The sequence below is a fragment of the Callithrix jacchus genome, chromosome 14, assembly GCF_049354715.1.
Source record: "Callithrix jacchus isolate 240 chromosome 14, calJac240_pri, whole genome shotgun sequence".
Lineage (NCBI taxonomy): Eukaryota > Metazoa > Chordata > Mammalia > Primates > Cebidae > Callithrix > Callithrix jacchus.
In genome coordinates, this window is record NC_133515.1 from 87,393,554 (window position 1) to 87,416,920 (window position 23,367).

At 41.9% G+C, this 23,367-nt stretch overlaps 1 protein-coding gene and 1 non-coding gene across 3 annotated transcripts; one reads left to right on the plus strand and one right to left on the minus strand.

The window, feature by feature from the left end:
- Window positions 1-553: 553 nt before the first annotated feature.
- On the minus strand, window positions 554-23,350 carry GPN1 (GPN-loop GTPase 1). Of its 2 annotated transcripts, XM_002757925.7 has the most exons (14): window positions 23,230-23,350; window positions 22,425-22,518; window positions 21,245-21,284; window positions 20,418-20,484; window positions 19,068-19,105; window positions 16,376-16,454; window positions 16,066-16,160; window positions 12,834-12,879; window positions 12,059-12,205; window positions 10,825-10,907; window positions 9,685-9,724; window positions 8,177-8,267; window positions 4,413-4,520; window positions 554-1,993 (listed from the first exon to the last, which is right to left on the minus strand). In XM_002757925.7, exons 1-14 carry the CDS (start codon window positions 23,338-23,340, stop codon window positions 1,908-1,910), a joined length of 1,125 nt encoding a protein of 374 aa, XP_002757971.2. In that variant the 5' UTR covers window positions 23,341-23,350; the 3' UTR covers window positions 554-1,907. The 2 variants fall into 2 exon arrangements, with proteins under 2 accessions (XP_002757971.2, XP_035128850.1); XM_035272959.3 differs by lacking the exons at window positions 16,066-16,160; window positions 16,376-16,454.
- LOC118147604 (small nucleolar RNA SNORA36 family) lies at window positions 8,526-8,632 on the plus strand. Its single transcript, XR_004734046.1, has one exon. It is a non-coding gene; the product is annotated as a small nucleolar RNA SNORA36 family (small nucleolar RNA).
- Window positions 23,351-23,367: the final 17 nt, after the last annotated feature.

A 23,367-nucleotide genomic window follows, 5' to 3' on the forward strand; every position in this document is an offset into this window, starting at 1 on the left:
TAAAGTAGCCATCTGAGAATGTATTTCATTCAGCAAACATTGCGTACCAATTATTTGCTAAGTCTCGTGCAAGGGATACAAAGATGATTAAGACTCAGCCCTTACCCTTTCGTAGCTTAAAGCATAGGGAAGACAAGTTACTAAGAAAGATAAAGCATTCAAAAGTACTACAGAGAAAAACCAAGTATGCTTGAGTTTTCCTTTGCGAATGCTCTCCTCTTAAAGAATAGTTTCGGCTGGGCGCGGTGGCTCAAGCCTGTAATCCCAGCACTTTGGGAGGCTGAGGCAGGTGGATCAAGGTTAAGAGATCGAGACCATCCTGGTCAACATGGTGAAATCTCGTCTCTACTAAAAATACAAAAAATTAGCTGGGCATGGTGGCGCGTGCCTGTAATCCCAGCTATTCAGGAGGCGGAGGCTGCAGTGAGCCGGGATGGCACCATTGCACTCCAGCCTGGGTAACAAGAGCGAAACTCCATCTCAAAAAAAAAAGAATAGTTTCAAATTTTGAGACCACTGGTTCCCACTAAGTATGGAACACTGAAATTAATACTTCATAATAAAACACTTTTATTGCTGCAGAATGTTTAATTGCAGAACAGGCACCAGATGGTCAAGACTAAAGTAATTTGAGAAGACAAATGATGTGAGGATTAGTATCTGAGAGTCACCTGGTCTTGAATTATGTCATAGGCTACTATGCACCAGAATTACGTGGAAGGCTTACTAGAACAGACTGCTAGGCGCTCCCTGCCCCCTGCTGCCTGTCCCCTGCCCCCCGCCCCACGCCAAGGGTTTCTGAGTTCACAGGTTTTAAGAGGTGAGTTGAACAATTCCCCAGGTGATGCTGATGCTCCTGGTCCATACTGTGAGAACCACTAAGTTGGAGTACTGACTCACAGAGATAGAATTCCCTGAAAGAAATGTACTGTTTGAAGATACTGTATCTTCAAAATGTGGAGGCAAGGCAAACCTTTATAATGGCTGTTATGTATGAAATGTGCCTCTAACCTAAATCCATGGCCTTTGTGTAAATCACCAAGGAGACTTTTCATTAAGTTCAGAGTACAATACAAACTGGGCCTCGCTCTGTATTTACTCAGTATGTGCACATGGGAAACTTTAGTAAAATATCACCTCCTTATTGAGAAAACTTTGGACATGTGGCCTTAAGCCTCTGTTGAACAGAAGTGAATCTATTCACAATTACATAATTTTCTAATTTGAAATCATGACAAGTAGTCTTACAACAAAGTTAAAATTAAACACTCTTTATCCAAGTAACCACTGAAATAGGATTCTGATTCATTAATCATGTCTTGCCCACTTTCAACAAACCTGGCGTCCTATAATGAGCTATACAGTGTGAGGCATATTTCATACCAACGTTGGTGGATTGCCAAGAATACTCTGCCGCTGTTCTGGACAAACTCATGTTTCCCTTTTCCCTGGCTACTAATAGGAGGGCAACTGATGGTGCAGGGTCAAGGGCACGAAGCTGGGGGGGAGGGTGGAGGAAGTAGAGGCTATATATCCAGCCTAAAAGAGATCTGAAGTGGTCACCAGGAGACTATGTTCTTTTGATTCCATTCCTCAGCAGCCAAAGTACTTGAGTTCAAATGATAAAACTTGAAGTTGTAGGGCTGGAAGAATATGAGCTTAGTGTATCCTTCCTTGCATAAATACAGGGGAAAGGCCAAGGAATAATCAGCATTAACCTGCCAGGTCCAAGGGTCTTCTCGCCCTGACTTCATCTGAGTCACAAGATTTCTCTAATAAGAGAAACTCTGCTACCCTGAAGAAAATTGTCCCTTATAGTAGCCCCCAGTCAGAGGTAAGGATAGTTCTTTCACACAGAGGTCCAAAATTCTGGACTTCTGGAAACAAGTGAAATGTCCTAGGGTGTCCTATTTGTGGTTTCTTTTCCAGTATTGTGCCATTGATTCTTGCATAAAATTCTGGAATGCTGGCTCTTCGTGGCTTTCCTCTGTAACTGCAAGGAAAAAAGGACAATTCCTTTTCAATTCTCTTTCATTAGACAAAACTGATTAGAGCCCCTATCACCCATCCATCAGAAAAAGTATGTTACTTCTAAAAAACTAAGTACTCACCTTTCTCAAAGAGGAAATGTCTCCTAGAAGCATGCTTTATCATGCTGCCCAAAATGTTTCTATGTATAAAGAATAACTCCCTCATAGTAGTTAAAATAAGGTCCCACTTATAGGTATTTTTAACCAAGAGAAATGAAAACATATGTCTACACAAAGATCTATTTGGAAATGTTTATAGTCATTTTACTCATAACAGCTAAAATCCACGCAAATATCAATCCACTGGGGAATGGATAAACAAACTGTGGTACATCCACAATAATGGACTATCAGCAATAAAAAAAGAACATATTACTGATACATGCAACAACATGGACAGACTATACTACTGAGTCCAAAAAGTCAAATGCAAAAGGCTAAATACTGTGATTCTATTTGTATGGCATTCTGGAAAAGGCAGTATCAGTCAGTGGTTGCCAGGCTCTGGGTATTTAGGACAAGGACTGAAAAACAAGGGGCATGAGGAAGTTTCAGGGGTCGGGTAAATGTTCTACATTTCAACTGTGATGGTAGTTACAAGAAAGTATGTGTTTGTTAAAGTTCGTCAAACTATGTACTCAAAAAGTTGAGTTTTACTGTTGGTAAATTACATCTTAAGAAATCTGATTAAATGGGGCAATTTACATATAAAACCCAGCCAAAGAACAAGGAGGTTTGCTTTTTTTTTCTCTCCCCTTGAGACGGAGTCTCACTCTGTCACCCAGGCTGGAAGTGCAGTGGTGTAATCTTGGCTCACTGCAACCTCCACCTCCTGGGTTCAAGCAGTTCTCTGCCTCAGCCTCCCAAGTAGCAGGGATTACAGGTGCTCGCCACCACGCCTGGCTAATTTTGTATTTTTAGTAGACATGGGGTTTCACCATTTTGGCCAGGCTGGTCTTGAACTCTTAACCTCATGATCCACCCACCTCAGCCTCCCAAAGTGCTGGGATTACCGGCATAAGCCACAATGCCTGGCCAAGGTTTGCTCTTGGTCATAGTTTAGACCTTAATCTTGTGGTTGTTTCTTTTTTTTGAGACCACGTTTCACTCTTGTTGCTCAAGCTGGAGTGCAATGGTGCACTCTCGGCTCACTGCAGCCTCCGCCTCCCAGGTTCAAGCAATTCTTCCACCTCAGTCTCCCACGTAACTGGCATTACAGGTGCCCACCACCAAGCCTGGCTAATTTTTTGTACTTTTAGTAGAGACAGGGTTTTGCCATATTGGCCAGGCTGATCTCGAACTCCTGGCATCAGGTGATCCACCCGACTCGGCCTCCCAAAGTGCTGGGATTACAGACATGAGCCACCGCACCCAGCCTGTGGTTGTTTTAAGAGTCAGATTCTAGCAGGGTGTGGTGGCTCACGCCTGTAATCCCATCACTATGGGAGGCCAAGGTAGGTGGATCACTTGAGGTCAGGAGTTCGCGACCAGCCTGGCCAACATGGTGACACCCTGTCTCTACTAAAAATACAAAAAATTAACTGGGTGTGGTGGTACACGCCTGTGGTCCTAGCCACTCAGGAGGCTGAAGTGGGAGAATTGCTTGAACCTGGGTGGCAGAGGTTGCAGTGAGCTGAGATCACACCATTGCACTCTAGCCTGGGGGAAAAAGCAAAACTCTGTCTCAAAAAATAATAATCAGATTCTGCTCACAGTCCATAAAACCATGCCAAGTGGAATTTGGGTTTTCAGAGCCATGCTATCATAGTCCATACCACCTATATAATCCTCTTTTTGAGACGGTCTTGCTTTGTCACCCAGGCTGGAGTGCCATAGCACAATCATAGTTCACTATAGCCTCAAATTCCTGGGCTCAAGCAACTCACCCACCTCAGCCTCCCAAGCAGCTTGGACTATAGCTGTGAGCAACCACGCCCAGCCATTTTTTTTTCTTTTTTGTGGAGACTGGGACTCACTATTGCTCGGGATTGTCTAGAACTACTGGACTCAAGCAATCCTCCTGCCTTGGCCTCCTAAAGCTGTGGGATTGCAGGCATGAGCCACCACACCCAGTCCTTACGTATTCTTAAAACAAAATCCTAATAACAACAAACAAAAGTCCTGGATTCCTCAAACCAAGTTAGGACCTAAAGATAAGGAGACACAAGACCAATGAAAGGTCTATAATCAGCTCAATATTAACCCTCCAGTAGGCAGGACAGGAACTTTCAATATAGGAAACTCTTTTCTGGTGCGGTATCCTTTACCATCTCCTCTCCCCCACTATTACTGGTTACATGCTTAACAATAAGAAACTCCTGGGGAAACAATGTGAGGATAAGCAGATGCTGTGTTGCCATGAGCCACCTCAGCTCCTCTCACCTCTATGGTCAATGTCATCAGTATCACTGTCTGCTTCCTCTTCCTCTTCATCCAAGGTTCCTCGAGTCAGGATCAATTCAGAAGGGTCCAGCACAGGAGATAAGCTGTCTACAGTGAAAACAGCTATGAGTGCATATGCCTTCTCAAAAGTTGATTTGGAATCACTAATAACTATGATCATAAACTGGCAGGATGAAAGTTCTCATGATACAGGTAAATGCAGGATTACCTCTTCTAAATGTATTCTTAATACCGTTTAACATTTCTATACTTAGTTCACAAAGTGCTTTCATAAGGCAAACAGCCCTAGGAGTCCCATTTTTTAAGCTGAGGGAAATAATTTTTAAGAAGCTTGTCTTAGTAGTAGCATCATTCTTTTTACTGGCTCACAGCTTGGAAGGAGTGATGGTTTCTCCTATGAAAGCTAAAAACACCTGAACAGATCCAGTGTGCTGGTGAGTCACAGTGAAAGTGTGGAGTGCTAAGGAAGCCTTCTGGTGGAAATGTAAGTTCAGAGAAGGTCTGCAGAAAATACAGGCTGAAATGATATTGAGGAGCCAGGGTATTATTTAAGAAGAGGAGGTAGGGGAAAAATAGAAAATCAAATACACTAATACAAGTAAAATTCTCTATTCAGAAAAACTAATAAGGGCTGAGCTCCAGTAATCAGAAGAAAAATCTAGTCAACTCACTACTACCATGGGAGGACACAGCCACTCTCTCTTCAGGAGCCTTTGAGGCTTGTGAGAGCTCGGCTAGGGAATAAGGGTGGCCAGAGGCAGCAACATCAACTGGCACAAATCTCAAGGGGCCTGTGAGAAAGGAGGATGACAGGACATGCTGACAGTAAATGCTTCATTTCTGTACCCAACTAACAATTATGCAACTATACTTTTGACTTTCCTCAAATGATTTACTTAAACTCTCCCACCCTACAACAGGTTAGCGGAGCACAGCAGACCCTTTGTAGCAGCAGTTGTAACAATCACTTGACATATTCAGAAATGATTCTAAAGGACTGTGGCACATGAAAATGTATTTTGCTAAGGTTTGCAGCAAGGATGGCACAAATGAGATCACTTAACTGGTAAACCCAGTCTGTTTTCAGCTTTGCTGTTCAATATAGCAATAACTTTCATGAACAGAAACATCACTCCTTTAAGAAAGATGTCCCAGAAGAAAAAAATGCTAGTGTTGCTGATAAGAAGGAAAAAAAACTATCCCCAATTTATTTTATTTTATTTTATTTTATTTTTTTGAGACAGAGTCTCATTCCAGGCGCCAGGCTGGAGGGCAGTGGCACAACCTCAGCTCACTGGCAACATCGGCCTCCCGGATTCAAGCAATTCTCCTGCCTCAGCCTCCCGAGTAGCTGGGACTACAGGCGTGCACCACCACACCCAGCTAATTTTTTTGTATTTTTACTAGAGACGGGGTTTCACCGTGTTGGCCGGGATGGTGTCGATCTCTTGACCTCGTTGATCTGCCCACCTCGGCCTCCCAAAGTGCTGGGATTACAGGCATGAGCCACCGCACCTGGCCCCCATTTATTACAATAAATAAATAAATGGAGTTTTTCTTTTAAGTACAGTCAATTTGGTTGCAGGATCCCACTAAGCTACAAGAGACTTGCACCAGAATCTTGAGGGCAGTTAATCAACATACAGCGGTCAGGGTGGAAGGCATGCTAAATGAAAACTAACCTAAAAACCCCTGGAGAGCCAATGATAAAACTAACTCAAAAAATTTTTGAAAATTCAGTAAAGTCAGCTGGTCATGGTGGCTCATGTCTAATCCCAGCACTTTGGGAGGCTGAGACGGGCAGATCATCTGAGGTCAGGAGTTCAAGACCAGCCTCACCAACATGGAGAAACTCTGCCTCTACTAAAAATGCAAAAATTAGCCAGGCGTGTTGGCGCGAGCCTGTAGTCCCAGCTACTTGGGAGGCTGAGGCACGACAATCACTTGAACCCAGGAGGCAGAGGTTGCAGTGAGCCAAGATTGCACCATTGCACTCTAGCAACAGAGCTAGATTCTGCCTCAAAAATAAATACACAGCAAACATACATTCATACATAAATTTCAAGCTGGATGCAGTGGCTCACACTTGTAATCTCAGCACTTTAAGTGGCTGAGGTGGGCAAATCACTTGAGCCCAGGAGGTCAAGTACAACCTGGGTAACATGGCAAAAGCTCATCTCCACTAAAAATACAAAATTTAGCCAGGCATGATGGCAGGCACCTATAGTTCCAGCTACTAGGGAGGCTGAGGCAGGAGAATAGCCTGAAACCAGGAGGCAGAGGCTGCAGTGAGCCAAGATCACACCACTACACTCCAGTCTGGGTAACAAAGCAAGACCCTGTCTCAAATAAAAATGAATTGTTTAAAAAAAAATTAAAAACAAACAGGCAAAAACTCTTGGTCAAAAAGGTTGGCTAAAATAACAAAAATGGTTTAAAAAGAAATACGGAAAACCACCATGAGGAAAACCATAAACATTCTTGAAAGATACAAGTAGACCTGACAAATACAAAGACACTCCATGGTCTTGGGTAACAAGACTGAACATCATAGAGATGTCACTTCTCCCTAAATTAACTATGAATATAATATAATCCCAACAAAAATACCAAAAAGCTTTTTAGGGGACTAAAGTTGATACTCAGTTCATGTGGAAGACTATGTAAGGACAACCAAATAAAAATTATGAGGAGAATGTGACCTAGCAGATATTGAACATAATTACATAATTAAAACAACATGGTGCCGGGCGCAGTGGCTCACGCCTGCAATCCCAGCACTTTGGGAGGCCGAGGTGGGTGGATCACGAGGTCAAGAGATCGAGACCATCCTGGTCAACAAGGTGAAACCCCGTCTCTACTAAAAATACAAAAATTAGCTGGGCATGGTGGTGCGCACCTGTAGTCCCAGCTACTCAGGAGACTGAGGCAGGAGAACTGCTTGAACCCAGAAGGCGGAGGTTGCGGTGAGCCGAGATCAAGCCATTGCACTCCAGTCTGAGTAACAACAGCGAAACTCCGTCTCAAAAAAAAAAAAAACAACATGGTACAGTCATAAAAGTAAATAGTCCTTGCTCACCAAAGCAAGTTAAAGAAAAAAAAAAGTGGGCTGGGGACAGTAGCTCATGCCTATAATCCCAACACTTTGGGAGGTCAAGGCAGGAGGGCTGCTTGAGGCCAAGAGTTCAAGACCAGCCTGGACAACATCATGAGACTTCATCTCTATTAAAAATGTTAAAACTAGCCAGACATGGTGGCACACACCTGTAGTCCCAGCTACTCAGGAGAGGCAGGAAAATTGCTTGAACCCAGAAGACAGAGGTTGCAGGGAGCCGAGATCGTGCCACTGCATTCCAGCCTGGGTGACAGAGCGAGACTCCAACTCAAAAAAAATTTTTTTTAATGAAAAAAATTTAAAAATTGGGGAGGATTAAAAGTGTTAGAAACAAACAAACAACCCCACAGCACATATTAAGTGTATTGCCAGAGTAAAGCAAAAACTTCCTGAAAGAGGAATCCAAAGTGGTATAGCTGTATAAAATTTCTAGTTGTTTGCCTCTCCAAATCCTTTATTTTTAATATATATGTATGCATATGTGTTGTGTGTGTGTGTGTGTATATATATATATGTCTAAAACCATATTTCCTTTATCTTTTTCTCTCTCATACATAAATAGAATCCTGCTGAGTAGAAATAAATGTAACCTTTTTTTAGTTCCTAACACCAAGAAGACCTCCAATACCTTTGGCAGTCCCTGTGTCCAAGGCTACAGAACCCATATCTTTTCGAAGGCGTTCTAGTTGTTCTCTCTGATGTTGGCTTTCTGCATTTGCCTGTATATACAGAGAAAAATGTCATCATATTCAAAAAGGAGCCCCAAATTAGATGCCAGACTTCTCAGTGGAGATGAAGAATTATACACATACAGAGGCTACATAAAAACTGATGCAGATAAGGGACATCTGGTATCAGGAGAGAAACACTAAGCAGCATAAACCTGGGTTACAGCAGAAGTTCAGACTGGAGGGCTCTACACACTGATTTAAAGGATTCAGAAACTGAACACAAAAACATTTCAAAAGAACCCTCAATTCCAAACTATTGAGTTGAGTCCAGGGTGGATCTGGAACATATAAACGGGCTAGGGAAAATGCCTAGATAGAAAGCATTACTTTTTATTCATCCCCAGGCTACAAAATGAAAAAAAAAAGATACAATAAACTTTATTATATGGGGAAAAAACACAAAACTCTGAAGTAGAAATAACAGGAAGGCTCAGAGACACAGGACACAACGAGCCTAGGGAAGCAGGACACTTGATCATTTGCGATAAGAGAAGGCTGGGTGTGGTGGCTCATGCCTGTAATCCAGCACTACAGGAGGCCCAGAGGAGAGGATCACAGAAGCTCAGGAATTTGAGACCAGCCTGGGCAACATAGCAAGACCTGTCTGTGCAAAAAATATACAAAATAAAATTAGCCAGGGATGTGGTACACACATGCTGTCCTAGCTACTCAGGTGGTTGAGATGGGAGGATCACTTAAGCCCAGCAGGTTGAGGCTGCAGTGAGCCATGATTGTGCCATTGCACTCCAGCCTGGGCAACAGACTGAGATCCTTTCTCACTAACAGAAAAAGGAGTTGTGAACCACCACTATATTCTTTTTTTTTTGAGACGGAGTTTCACTCTTGTTACCCAGGCTGGAGTGCAATTGCGCCATCTCAGCTCACCGCAACCTCCGCCTCCTGGGTTCAGGCAATTCTCCTGCCTCAGCCTCCTGAGTAGCTGGGATTACAGGCACGCGCCACCATGCCCAGCTAATTTTTTGTATTTTTAGTAGAGACAGGGTTTCACCATGTTGACCAGGATGGTCTCAATCTCTTGACCTCGTGATCCACCCGCCTCAGCCTCCCAAAGTGCTGGGATTACAGGCTTCAGCCACCGCGCCTGGCAATATATTCTTAAACAAAATTCTACAACTAGCTTTAAATTGACCTCTGAAAAGGAAGAAAAATTAAGGAGCCTTTCTGTACCCAGACAACATACATACAAATTTACAAATTTAAATTAACAAGTATTTATAAGATACAGGAAACTTCATTAGCCAATTATACCTCAGTAAAGCCACAGAAAGTTTTTTAATTAAATAAAAGAAACATTAATAACCAAAACAAAAGCCCTTATGTCATCAGGATTGAGCTGGTTTTTTTAATGTCCCTTTTAAAATATACAAATGGCTTCCCTTCTTACCAGAGATTTTTTCAGACGTTCATATTCAGGCCGATACTCCCTGCAAAGAGAAACACTTTCTAAATTCCACTGTTTAATCATCAATCCTAACCACTCACCACTGCCCCTTATCTCCTCTATTTTTCTAGTATTCTGATAATAATAATATATCAGAAGTAACAAATCTTAGTCACTGACAGAGTCTACCTAACGGAATTAAAAGCCAAGGTGCTTGCTCCCACCTTGGAACTAGGAGATGCAATCTGACTGCTGGGTTGGAAAGATTAATACTGGTGAGAACATGACTGAGGAGCTCATCATTCATTGGAGATAAAAGGCTGAGATAAGTAAAAGGTAAGCCTGCTGAGCTGAGGACATGCAACATAAAATTATGTACCTTACATAACATAACAAAAATGAAAGGAGACAGGAAAGAGTCTATGCTAAGGTTTTGATAACATCCTTATGTCTAATGAATCAAAATCAAAATAACATGCCTGAAAACCAAAACGTGGTTGTTAGGATCTTGCAAAATATGAAGCCAAAGACACATGCTAATAAGCTGGCTATCATGCCACGGGCCCAAGGAAAGCATATAGGTGCTCTGACTCCACTTTCCTTTAGTTAAATGGAATTCCAGTATTAACAATGACAATGGTTATAACATTTATTATAAAATGTGCTTGCTATTTGTTAGTAATTGTGATAGTGCTGTATACATGTTTTCTCAATCATCACAACAACCTCAGTGACAAATCCAGCCCACTACCTGTTTTCATAAATAACGTTTTTCTGTAACACCAGCCAAGCCCATTCATTCACAAACTGTCTAAAGACACTTTTGACCTATACTGACAGAAGTCAGCAGTTGCAACAGACTGTATGGTCCACAAAGCCTGAGATATCACTATTTAGCTCTTTACAGAAAAGTCTGATGATGCCCGCTCTTAATCACTCAATAGAGTGAAGATTTATACTTCTATTAAAAAAAAAATTAAAGGGAACTTGTTACTTCTAAGTGTGGCCTGATTCAATACACATACGCAAGGCAAATATAATACATCCATCATGAAAATTTAATGCTTTTCCTGGAAAAACTGCTATCATATCAGAATTGTAGCTTATTAAAATGTCATCAATAGAATTTTCCTTTATCCTCACCTTTCATACTCTTCAGCAGCACTGGTGACTTGCACAAAGAGTTCATCTAATCCAGTACCCAGAACAGCAGAGACACCCACCACCTGCCAAAAAGCATCATAAAAACCACTGTATATTTCTTAATGATGTACATTAACTTGTTCAAGTGTCAAAAAATCTTAATGAAAAGAGATTTATACTTTGAGAAGTTTTTGGCAAAAAGCCAGGCTAAAAAAGAACAAAACAGCACACCTACTCAAAAGTCATGGAGGGCCGGGCACAGTGGCTCACGCCTGCAATCCCAGCACTTTGGGAGGCCGAGGCGGGTGGATCACAAGGTCAAGAGATCGAGACCATCCTGGTCAACATGGTGAAACCCCGTCTCTACTAAAAATACAAAAAATTAGCTGGGCATGGTGGTGTGTGCCTGTAATCCCAGCTACTCAGGAGGCTGAGGCAGGAGAATTGCCTGAACCCAGGAGGTGGAGGTTGCAGTGAGCCGAGGTCGCGCCATTGCACTCCAGCCTGGGTAACAAGAGCGAAACTCCATCTCAAAAAAAAAGTCATGGAAATAAGTCCATGGGAAATAAAAAATTGGAAAAGAAAGATATGGGCTGAGGGCAGTGGTCCACTCCTATACTCCCAGCACTTTGGGAGGCTGAGGCAGGAGGATCCCTTGAGACTAGGAATTCAAGGCTGCAGTGAGCTGTGATCATGTCAATGCACTCCAGCATGGGTAACAAAGCAAGATCCTCTCCAAAGGAAAAAAGAAAAAAAAAGATATAATTAGAACTGAAAAATTAACAAGACTTATTATCTATTCCCTAACAAACCAAACCAAATCACTTTCTATGATTCTTTTGTCTATGCCTTTGCTTGGGCAATTAACTCGCTCTGCTTTTGCTTACATAAATCTTACCCTTCTTCAAAGCATACCTCTAATGCTACAACCTCCAAAATCGGTCATTTTGATCTGCTGCCTCACCATCAAGCCCAACTTCCAATCATTCTTAAAGTACTTACTACAATATATCGTATGTTTTAATTCTATGTGTAGCCTTCTCTCCCAAATATAAAACAGAAGTTGGGGTCCCTATCTTATTCTTGTACACTCTACAATTTTTAATAAGCAATGATTTAAAAGTTATTTTTCAATAGGTAATAAGCTTCCTTTCTCAGCCAGATTCAAAGCCAGTTCTGTGGGTTAACAGGTAATCTGGAGAGGCCGTCAGTGTAAGCAGGAGAGAAAATTTACCCTGAGTGAGCTGTAAAACTCATCTAGCACCAGGCTCATTGAACGAGTCAGGTTACTGACATATGTAGTCTCTTGATTCAAGGCATCTTGGAAAGCCTCAAAATCCTGCATCCATTCCACTGCAAAGCTGTGGTCAATGATGTCAGTCTGTACCAGAGAGAAGTCAATTATGAGAAACCAGAGATAACAAAGGCAAATTTTATTATTTAAATTAAGTAGTGACAGCAAAGAGCATATCATCCATATTATTTTCTTGCTCTGCTTCTATTTCCCCTCCATTGCAACAAGCCACAAAGAAACACCATCATTGTGTAGTCATCGTAATTAAATGAAGATGTGTATTCTCTTAGTTGACCCTCCACTATCCATTGCCAAGTAACCAGGGCCAGAATGGACACCAGCATATTCCAGGCTCTGAAGTCAAAAGGTCTCTTGCATCCTAGCCATCAACCAACAGGGAAGTTTTGTGTTTTTTAATTGCCACTCCCAGTAGACTAGTTGTCCCTCTCGTAATTACAGTCTTGACTCTGAGGGATAATCTACACACTATGGTTGAGGGGCTACTCTACCTTACCTAAAATAGTTTTAGACAAGAGTTAGTAACAATTACTTATTCAATTTGATTGATTCATTTTCTCAAAGTGCCTATGAATTTGTTTCAGTAAAGCCTGAATCTGGTCTCCAGCATCTGAAATAATCCTCTGACCCACCCAAACCTTCTAACCACAAGGTTCTGATGAAAAATGGTGAATCACAACAGGAAAAATACACTTACTTTATTCATGACCACAATGAAAGGCAGCTTGGTTTTGTATAAGATGCTGAAAACCAAACATTGAGATGTTATTTTAAAAAGCACATAAGCTCTTGCTCATCCAGTGTCGGCATGTTGGGACTAAGAGAAGGGGAATGAGTTCAGAATCTAAAAAGCAGTCATCTTTTTTTTTTTTTTTGAGATGGAGCCTCACTCTGCCACCAGGCTTGAGTGCAGTGCCGCAGTCTTGGCTCCCTCTGCCTCCTGGTTCAAACAATTCTCCTGCCTCAGCCTCCTCAATTGCTGGGACTACAGGCATACTCCACCACGCCCAGCTAATTTTTATATTTTTAGTAGAGACCGGGTTTCACCACATTGGCCCAGATGATCTCAATCTCTTGACCTCATGATCCACCCACCTCAGCCTTCCAAAGTGCTGGGATTACAGGTGTGAGCCACCACGCCCAGCCTATCCATTTTACATAACACTCACATCTTCTCTCCCAACAGGAAAATAACCACCACCCAGAAACAACACACACACTCGCACTCTCATTTGAAGTAATAATGCCCTAGTATTGAACTTGCTGTTTTGTTTTTTATCAAATTGGTATTTTTCAGAGAAGGAAATGAACATTTATTGAATACCGATTACGGGTTGAGAATTTCTTATCTGAGATACTTGGAACCAGAAGTGTTTTGGATTTCAGATTCTGGAATATTTGTAAATACTTATTGGTTAAGCATCCCAAATCTGAAAATCCAAAATCCTCCAATAAGCATTTCCTCTGAGTGTCATGTCAGTGTTCAAAAAGTCTCAGATTTTGAAGCATTTCAGATTTCAAATGTTTGGATATGGGATACTCAACCTGGGTGATCTAGGTACAGCGCTAACAAGCACTTTTATACGTATTATCTCCTTTATGCTTTACAAATGACACGTAAATAGATAAAACTTTTGTTTGTGAATTATACCTCAGTAAGGCTGGGAAAAGAACATCAAAATTTTTTCCAATCTGTAAAGTAATGTTTTTTAAATGTTTCTACCCCCAGCCTTACTGAGGTGTACTTGACAAATAAAAATTGTATAGATTTAAGGTGTGTAACAGGGTATTTTGATGCACAGTTGACCCTTAAACAACATGGGTTTGAACTGAAAGGTTTATTTGTATGCAGCTTTTCTTCCACCTCTGCCGGCCCTGAAATAGCAAGACCAACCTCTTCTCTTAGACTACTCAAAATGAAGATGATGATAATGAAGAGTTTTATGATGACCTACCTCACTTAATGAATAGTTAATATATCTTCCCCTTATTTGCTCTAGCTTCGTTTATTATACGAATACAGTATATAATATATATAATGTGTGTTAATCTGTTTATGTTACCAGCAAGGTTTCCAATCAGCAGTAGGCCTTTAGTAATTATGTTGGGGGAGTCAAAGTTATATTTAGGTCTTCCATACCAAAGGGGCTGGCTCCTCTAACCCCAAAATTGTCCAAGGGTCAACTGTATGTTTATATCATGAAATGATTACCAGTATGTTTAAACTGTATGTTTAACATATTTAAACAGTTAAACATATTTAAACTGTATGTTTAATCATGAAATGATTATAAAAAAATAATTATTTTTTTAAAGAAATGATTACCACTATCAGACAAATCAAATAATTGTCTTTTAAACAATTAATATAAAAATGGGCCAGGGCACAGTGGCTCATACCTGTAATCCCAGCACACTGGGAGACCAAGCAAGGCAGGCAGATCACTTGAGCTCAGGAGTCTGAGACCAGCCTGACCAACACGGTGAAACCCCATCTCAACTAAAAATACAAAATTAACCAAGCATGGTGATGGGTGTCTGTAATCCCAGCTACTCAGGAGGCTGAGGCAGGAGAATCGCTTAAACTCAGGAGGTGGAAATTGCAGTGAGCTGAGATCATGCCACTGTACTCCAGGCCTGGGCGACAGAGTAAGACTCCATCTCAAAAAATATATAAATAAATAAATAAACAATATGAAAATAAAATAATGCTGTCAATATTCAGATTTCTATTTGGATCAATATTTCTTGCATACAACAAAAAGGCACATCCTTTGTCATATTAGAAGAGACAAATGTTGGTGATGGCTTTTGTGTACCCTTAAAATTAAATTCCCTGAGCTTTAATAACTGTCTGCCTTGCTCCTCAGTCTTAATGCACTAATATCCAGTGAAGCATGCCCTTCCTCTGCTAATGGTGCCACATTTGGGGCAAATTTGTGCATTTTAGTTTTTTGAGACAAGGTCTCACTCTGTTGCCCAAGCTGCAGTACAGTGACATGATCACAGCTCACTGTAGTCTGGCCTCCCAGGCTCAAGTAATCCGCCCACCTCTGCCTCCCAGGTAGCTGGGACTACAGGCACATACCACCATGCCTAGTTTTTGTATATTTAGTAGAGATGGGGGTTTGACCATGGTGCCCAGGCTGGTCCCAAATTCCTTGGCTTAGGCAATCCTCCCAGCACAGCCTCCCCAAATGCCGGGATTATAGGCATGAGCCACCATGCCTGGCTACCTGTGCATTTTACAATTATGGATAAATTCTCTTATTCGTGGTATCTCCTCATGTTACAATTTCACTCTATCAGCAATCATTCAGGCCAGAGGACTCTATTCTTCTTCTTCCTTTTTTTTTTTTTTTTTTGAGACAGGGTCTTATTGCCTTAAGCTGGAGTGCAGTGGCACAATCATGGCTCACTACAGCCTCAACCACCTGAGCTCAAGCAATGCTCCCACCTAAACCTCCCAAGTAGCTGGGACTAAAGGGGCGTGCCACCATGCTGGCTAATTTTAATTTTTTGTAGAGGTAGAGTCTTGTTGCCCAGCCCATCTCAAATTCTCAAGCTCAAGCAATCTTCCCGCCTTGGCCTCCCAATTGCTGGGATGACAGACCCAGTCCAGAGGACTCTGTTCTATTTACACTTGGATTTTATTCAACTGGGAACAACTATCAGACAGCTCATATTCATACATCACCTATTTTTGTAACAATAAGGGAGGATGATCAGAGCGTACTGAGAGGGAACGCCAACAGCACATGTGCCTCTTTTCTCCTCTGACCTTCCTCAACTCACAGCCACTCAACTGAATAGCAAATATGAATGAGCATAAATCCAGGGATAAGCAACCAGATTCAAAAACAAAGAGGAAGAAGAAGAGAAAAAGGCCTTGTACCTTGATGGAACACTGCCCACCAATAAGCAATTACCTGCAGGCATAGAGCATGTTGGACATGAAAGTCACTGGGTTGGTACTTCTTGATGTGTCCATTACATAGATGACAACTGTTGGAAATGAGGATGCCTAAAGCCACAAAATAATCAAAGCCTTGGTCAGAGGGCTCACAACCTGTCCTCAAACTCTTTTTCTACCATCCTTAGCAAGGGAAAACCACTTTGGGAAGGGTTTGCAGAGCTTCTACAACTCCCTGTCATATAACATCCAAGGCAATTAAAAATAAATTCTCACTCAGTCTAGCCCCTCTAGCTACTCTCAGTAGCAAGTCCTAGAATACTCACAAGGGCCTCAGTGATAATTGTCCCAGAAGCTGACCAGGTGAATACCTCAATCTGTCCAGGTGTGTCAATCAACACATATCTATGTCAAGAAAGATCATTAAAAAAGTGTTATGTGTGTTATGCTAAAGGATATTCCGTCATGTAAGACGATAAACATCTGGTTATCCAACACTGGAATAAGCTCTTCACACTGCCAAATCTAACTTCCTCCTATTGCCCTCAAACTACACATGATGATCCCCTACACCTTGTTCAATGAACAATATTCACGTTAATGGGCAGGAACAGCAGACCATAAGTTGCTGCAAATGATCACAGGGGAATCTATTATAGTTACAGAAACACAATGCATTAAAAATGAAAGAAGCAAAAATAGGATGTAAATCTCTTGGGAAATATCTGGTTGCTTAGGGTGGGGTGAGTGTGGTGTGTGGAACAGAGGTAGAAAAATGGGAGGAATGGGATAGGGAAGTGCTAGCTGAAGAATATCAGGTTACTTCTTGAGATGATTAAAATTTCTAAAATTGACTGTGGTGATTGTTGCACAATTCTATGAATATACTAAAAGCCACTGAATTATATACTTCAAATGGGTGAATTGTATGGTATGTGAATTATCTCAGTAAAGCTATTTTTATGAAATGTACTGACTTTTTTGTGAATTAATTTGATATAATTAAAAATTATATCAATATTTTTTAATTGGCAAAGAATTTTAATAGACATTTCTACAAATATATACCAATGGCCAATAAGTACATTAAAAAGATGCTCAATATCATTAGTTATTAAGGAAATAAAAGTTAAAAACCACAATGAGATAACAATACCCACTAGAATGGCTATAATCAAAAACAACAACAACAAATGTTGGCGAGGTTACAGAGGAACTGGTTGTGGAGAAATCGTATTGCCAATGGGAATAGAAAATGGGTAGCCACTAGGGACTGAGAGGAATGGAAAATAAAGAGTAATTGGTAATGAGTATGGGGTTTCTTTTTAGGATCATGAAAATATTCTGAAGTTACATAGTAATGATCAACACACAACTCTGTGAACAGATTAAAACAACCATACACTTGCAACGAGTGAGCTTTATGGTACGTGAATTATATCTTGTTTCGTTTTGTTTTTTTGAGACGGAGTCTTGCCCTGTCACCCAGGCTGGAGTGCAATGGCTCAATCTCAGCTCACTGCAACCTCCACCTCCTAGATTCAAGCAATTCTCTTGCCTCAGCCTCCCGAGTAGCTGGGGTTACAGGTGCACACCACCACACCCTGCTAATTTTTTGTACCTTTTTAGTAGAGACAGGGTTTCACCATGTTGGCCAGGCTGGTCTCAAACTCCTGACCTTAGGTGATCCGCCCGCCTTAGCCTCCCAAAGCTGGAATTACAGGCATGAGCCACCGCACCCAGACGAATGATATCTTAATAAAGCTGTTGTTTAAAAAAAAAAAAAACCTCTAGGCCAGGCTTATTATAGGTGGCTCACACCTATAATTCTAGCACGTTGGGAGGCTGAGGCAAGCAGATCGCCTGAGCCCACAAGTTTCAGACAGGACTAGGCAACACAGCAAAACCTCATCTCTACAAAAAACACAAAATAGCTGGGAATGGTGGCTCACACCTGTAATCCCAGCACTTTAGGAGGCTGAGGCAGGCAGATCACTTGAGGTTAGGAGTTCGAGATCAGCCTGGCCAACATGGTGAAACCCCATCTCTACTAAAAATACAAAAATTAGTCAGGCATGGTGGCAGGCACCCGTAATACCAGCCACTTGGGAGACTGAAGCAGGAGGATCACTTGAACCTTGGAGGCGAAGGTTGCAGTGGGCTGAAATCATACCACCGCACTCCAGCCTGGGCAATAGAGCAAAAATTAGATTTAAAAAAAATTAGCCAGGTGTGGTGGATCATACCTTTAGTCCTAGCTACTTGGGAAGCTGAGGTGGGAGGATCGCCTCAACCAGGGAGGTAGAAGCTGCAGTGAGCTGAGATTGCTACACTCAACTCCAGCCTGGGCGACAGAGCAAGACCCTGTCTCAAAACAAACAAAACAAAAGCTACCTCCAGTACCCCATCTTTGTAAAAATATCCATTCATCCTTTTAACTATGTATGTAGAATTGTGGAATGCTAGTCACTGAACAATGGCATTACTTGTAGTGGAAATCAGAGCGATAGTTTTATCTTGTAAATATCATGTATGGTTTGAATTTTTATAAATTACTTTTTTTAAAAAACCTTGAACAATAGCTAACTGTGTTGGTAATGACCATAAGAACAAATATTTCCTATTTTGATACTTTTTAAAGTAAAAAATTTTCTGTGAACCATGTGGACTATATTTATTTAAATAAGACTAGAAAGGTATTTCAGAGACTTTAATGGCAACAAGCATGGTTTCCCAAGAGAAGGCAGGTGGACAACTGAATTTAGACAGTCTCAAAATACTTCCTAAGAAACCATGTAAATTGAGGATCAAAGCAATTGAGGATGGAATGATATTAAATTTAGATCTATACGCTAAAGCGTCTTAACGATTTTCTTGCTGAACTTTTTTTTTTCACTCCTAATGGTTTCTCCTCAATCTATACCCTTTCAGAGGTTGATGGTATCCCAGATCCTCCATTAGGCCTAGAAATATGTCAACTACAGAGTAATAAATGGGTGTTAAACTGAAATCACTTACTTAGACACGTTCTGGGCCTTCTCAATAAATTGCATCACCTAAAAGAAAAAGATGTCAATGACAATAAATTCCGATTTCAGCACAAAATCACAGGGCCCTCTCCAGGGTGGCATACCTCACAGGCACTATTATCTACTGAATCCCTCAATCACCTACTGAATATTCGCAATCTTAGGACAACAAGGATAAACAGGCTGAACTAAGGCAGCACAGCCACATCAGCAGCACTGCAATACCACCCTGGGGCACAACCCAAGGACCTGAGAAGCTGAAGACTTTGATCTGTCAATGTCAAGTTGTATCTCTGGCCAAAATGTTAACAGCCATGGGCCGATGTGGTGGCTCATGCCCATAAGGCCGAGGCAAGTGGATCACGAGGTCAGGAAATAGAGACCATCCTGGCTAACAGGGCAAAACCCCATCTCTATTAAAAATACAAAAAATTGGCCGGGCGCAGCGGCTCAAGCCTGTAATCCCAGCACTTTGGGAGGCCGAGGCAGGTGGATCATGAGGTCAAGAGATCGAGACCATCCTGGTCAACATGGTGAAACCCCATCTCTACCAAAAAATACAAAAAATTAGCTGGGCATGGTGGCGTGTGCCTGTAATCCCAGCTACTCAGGAGGCTGAGGCAGGAGAATTGCCTGAACCCAGGAGGCAGAGGTTGTGGTGAGCCGAGATCGCGCCATTGCACTCCAGCCTGGGTAACGAGCAAAACTCCGTCTCAAAAAAAAAAAAAAAAATTAGCCAGGCGTAGTGATGCCTGCCTGTAGGCCCAGCTACTCAGGAGGCTGAGGCAGGACAATCACTTGAACCCAGAGGTGGAGGTTGCAGTGAACCAAGACTGCACCACTGTACTCCAGACTGGGCAACAGAGTGCAAAAAAAAGAAAATTTTAACAGCCTGTGTCATGGCATGACATCAGAGTAAAAAAACTCAATGATTATAAAACACTCTTATGGAAGTAGGTGATAAAGAAAACCTTAAGAATGACAAACATTTATCACAAGTAAAATACCCCATTATCTTTCCATTCCATGACTGCTAGTCCATCCCACTCCCAGATAGTCCCATCTCAGCTTCAGGGTACTATACAACAAGCAAAGAACAAGCCAAGAAAATAACCCAGGTCTTTTGGATTCTTATCACCTATCACAAATATAAAATGTGAAGAGTCTGACAATACTGATCATCTTCTCATAGTCTACTTCTCTGTCTGACAAAATGCCTACTCATTTTCTATATTTATGGTCAGGTGTGCTACTCTTCTTTACCAATGTGATCAAGCTAAGGCATTTAAGAGTCACAGACTTTTACATAGCCCTATTAATATATTAAAGACAGGCATACCTGATCAAATCTGGTAGCAAAGAGATTGAGTGAGGTCACTATGCCACCGTTCGGCCCAAGTCCATATCTAGACACCAAGTTGAGGAATGAAATTGCTTACATGTTAGTTTATAAAGTTCATACCTAGGCTATCACTCACACAAATGGCATTATGGAATTAGTGTTCCATTAATGGATGCTGGCAATCTAATCCTTGACTACCACACAACCCTAACCACAGGGAAACATTCACTATCAAGGTCTGGCTCACTCATTTAAGATTTTAGGAATGGCCAGGCAAAAAGAAGAAAGCAAAGTGGCCAAATAGTAATACAGGTGCATCAGGGAGTGACAGTACACTAGCATTGGCCATTAAGGCCACCTATATAATACCTCTGGCCCTGATCCTCATAAATAAATCAAGATTATAATTAGTCTTCCTACTTAGACTTGCCTACAGAGAGAGTACATATTTCACACAGCAATTTACTAAGAATTAATCCAACTAACCCCAGTCATTTCCAAGTTTCCCAGTCTAAAGAGGTGGTGACCAACAGATGATCCTCCAAGGCAATACTACCTTATGGGACCCAGGTAGCTATCAGTTATCATATCGTACTCTCTGCTCTTTAATTACAACTGCCTGCCATCTGGGGAGATGGTAAGAAAACTAAAATCTGAAGCTGAAATAGTATTTCTGATCACCCACCTCTCCCACAGTCAGCTTCCATCCTCTTTTGCTTGTATATTTTACAAGGAAAAGGCAAAAACACTTTTTCGAAGCCACAAAATACACAGACAAAAAGCCAGGAAGGAGTCAACACCAAAGTAGATGTGGAAAAGGATACTGTTTCATGACTTCTTTGTACTTCACAGTGTCACGAATATCTGAGAAGAAAAAGAATTAACTGGAATGTAATACGTATACACTCCCTACTAGCAAGAAAGTAAAACAGGTTTCTAGCCTTCTCTTGTAACCATTCTCTTCTACCACCTTCTCCACTTTCAAACTGGTTTCCTTCCTTACAAAGAATAAATGCCAAGTAATTCACTAAGAATGTGAAGGGATAAAAAACGAAAAAAAAAAAAAAAAATGTTAGGGCTAACTCTAAAGTTATGGTAGAGAGTTTTGTCTCCACAAAGTGAAAAGTTTTATACAACTTTAACATGCCTAGAAAAAGGAAGGCAAAAATCAAAGGGGAAAAAAAAAAATCTTACTAATTGCCTACTACTGACAAGGGCAACACATAAGCAATGCAGACGTGACTTTTAAAAAAGAATTAGGCTGGGCACAGTGGCTCACACCTGTAATCCCAGCACTCTTCGTGGCCAAGGCAGGAGGATCACTTGAGCCCAGGAGTTCAAGAACAGCCTGGGAAACATGAAAAGACTTGTCTCTCCAAACAAAACAAAACTAGCCCAGCATGGTGGCAGGAGGCTGAGTGGGAGGATCACTTGAGCCTGGGATGTTGAGGCTGCAGTGAGCTGTGAATCATGCCACTGCACTCTGGCTTGGGAGACAGAAACTGTCTCAAAAAAAAAAAAAAAGAAAAAGAAAGACGCCTAAGATGTTTAGGAACTCAAGTAAATCCAAAGGACATGAAAGTAGATAGTTTAGAAAAAAAAAAAAAAAACATGAAGGCCGGGTGCGGTGGCTCAAGCCTGTAATCCCAGCACTTTGGAAGGCCGAGGCGGGTGGATCACGAGGTCAAGAGATCGAGACCATCCTGGTCAACATGGTGAAACACTGTCTCTACTAAAAATACAAAAAATTAGCTGGGCATGGTGGCGCATGCCTGTAATCCCAGCTACTCGGGAGGCTGAGGCAGGAGAATTGCCTGAACCCAGGAGGCGGAGGTTGCGTGAGCCAAGATGGCGCCATTGCACTCCAGCCTGGGTAACAAGAGTGAAACTCCGTCTCAAAAAAAAAAAACCACATGAAAAAAGAAGGCACTGAAGACTGGCAGGCTTGAGTCTTTCCACTCTCTTTAAAGCACTTCACACAAGTTATGTTACCAGTTTACTCACCAATATTGGCAGGAAAGGGAACTTCATGTACTGCTGGATCCAGGTTGATCACATAAGGTGGAGTGCCTTCGGTATGCAGGTGTCCTGTGAGCCTCTGCAGAGATATGGGGAGAGGGTTGGAAGAAGACAAAGAGGGGGCAGGAAAAAACTTCCATTCCTTTACCACCCATGCCTTAAGAGTTTTGCACTTAAGATTTTCTTCTACCTGAAATATCCACCCACTATGTCCACCTCTAAGCTGCAGCTTCTAGTTCAAATGCTACCCTTTTTCATCACCCATCTAACAAAGCTTCCCCTACTCATAGTCACTTGTTTACTTGTTTTGATTTTTCGTATGTGGGTTTTCTCCATCTCCGCCATTAAATATTTAGTCCCATAAATAAATCTTGTCAACCTCATTTTGACTATATCCCCAATGAATGAAACATGACAGGCGTGCAAAAAATAATTCTTTGGCAAATCTTCACCAAAAACCTGTGTGCTAGCACTGTATTAATCTCTAAAGTTACTTGTAAGCCCCTGCCTTCGAGAAACTGGCAATTTTACCAGCAAGACAATTCCTGTACAACGCGGTAACCTGGACAGAGTATGCACTGAAGGTGCCCTAGAAGAAAGCCTTAATTAACCTGGCTAGGGCCCGAGGAGGCTTTGCCGGGGAAAGAACTAAAGTTGATGGGAAGTCCGCGAAAGCCACGCGCCGGTACCCTCCAACTCCTCGGAGACCGCCCTAGCTTTCTTCCTGGCCTTCCGCCTGCCGGAGGCAACCTTTCCCGCTTCCCTACTACACCCACGCTGTGTACATCACCTGTACAAAGGTGGTTTTCCCGGATCCCGCCATTCCCAACACCAACAGACACACTGGGGGCCGCGGACCCCCAGAAGCCTGGGGCTCAGCTGCAGCTGCGGGCGCCGCCATCTTCCTCCTCGCCCCGCCCACCCGACC

Bases quoted from the DNA above. Each gene is read 5' to 3' on its own strand.
- GPN1 (XM_002757925.7), bottom strand. From the start codon at position 23,340: ATGGCGGCGCCCGCAGCTGCAGCTGAGCCCCAGGCTTCTGGGGGTCCG. The intron at 20,485-21,244 runs GTATCCTTTTCC...CTTGGTGTCTAG, and splicing joins TACAAAGAAGTCATGAAACA to ATATGGACTTGGGCCGAACG. The intron at 12,206-12,833 runs GTAAGTGTATTT...TCTCTGGTACAG, and splicing joins TCATTGTGGTCATGAATAAA to ACTGACATCATTGACCACAG.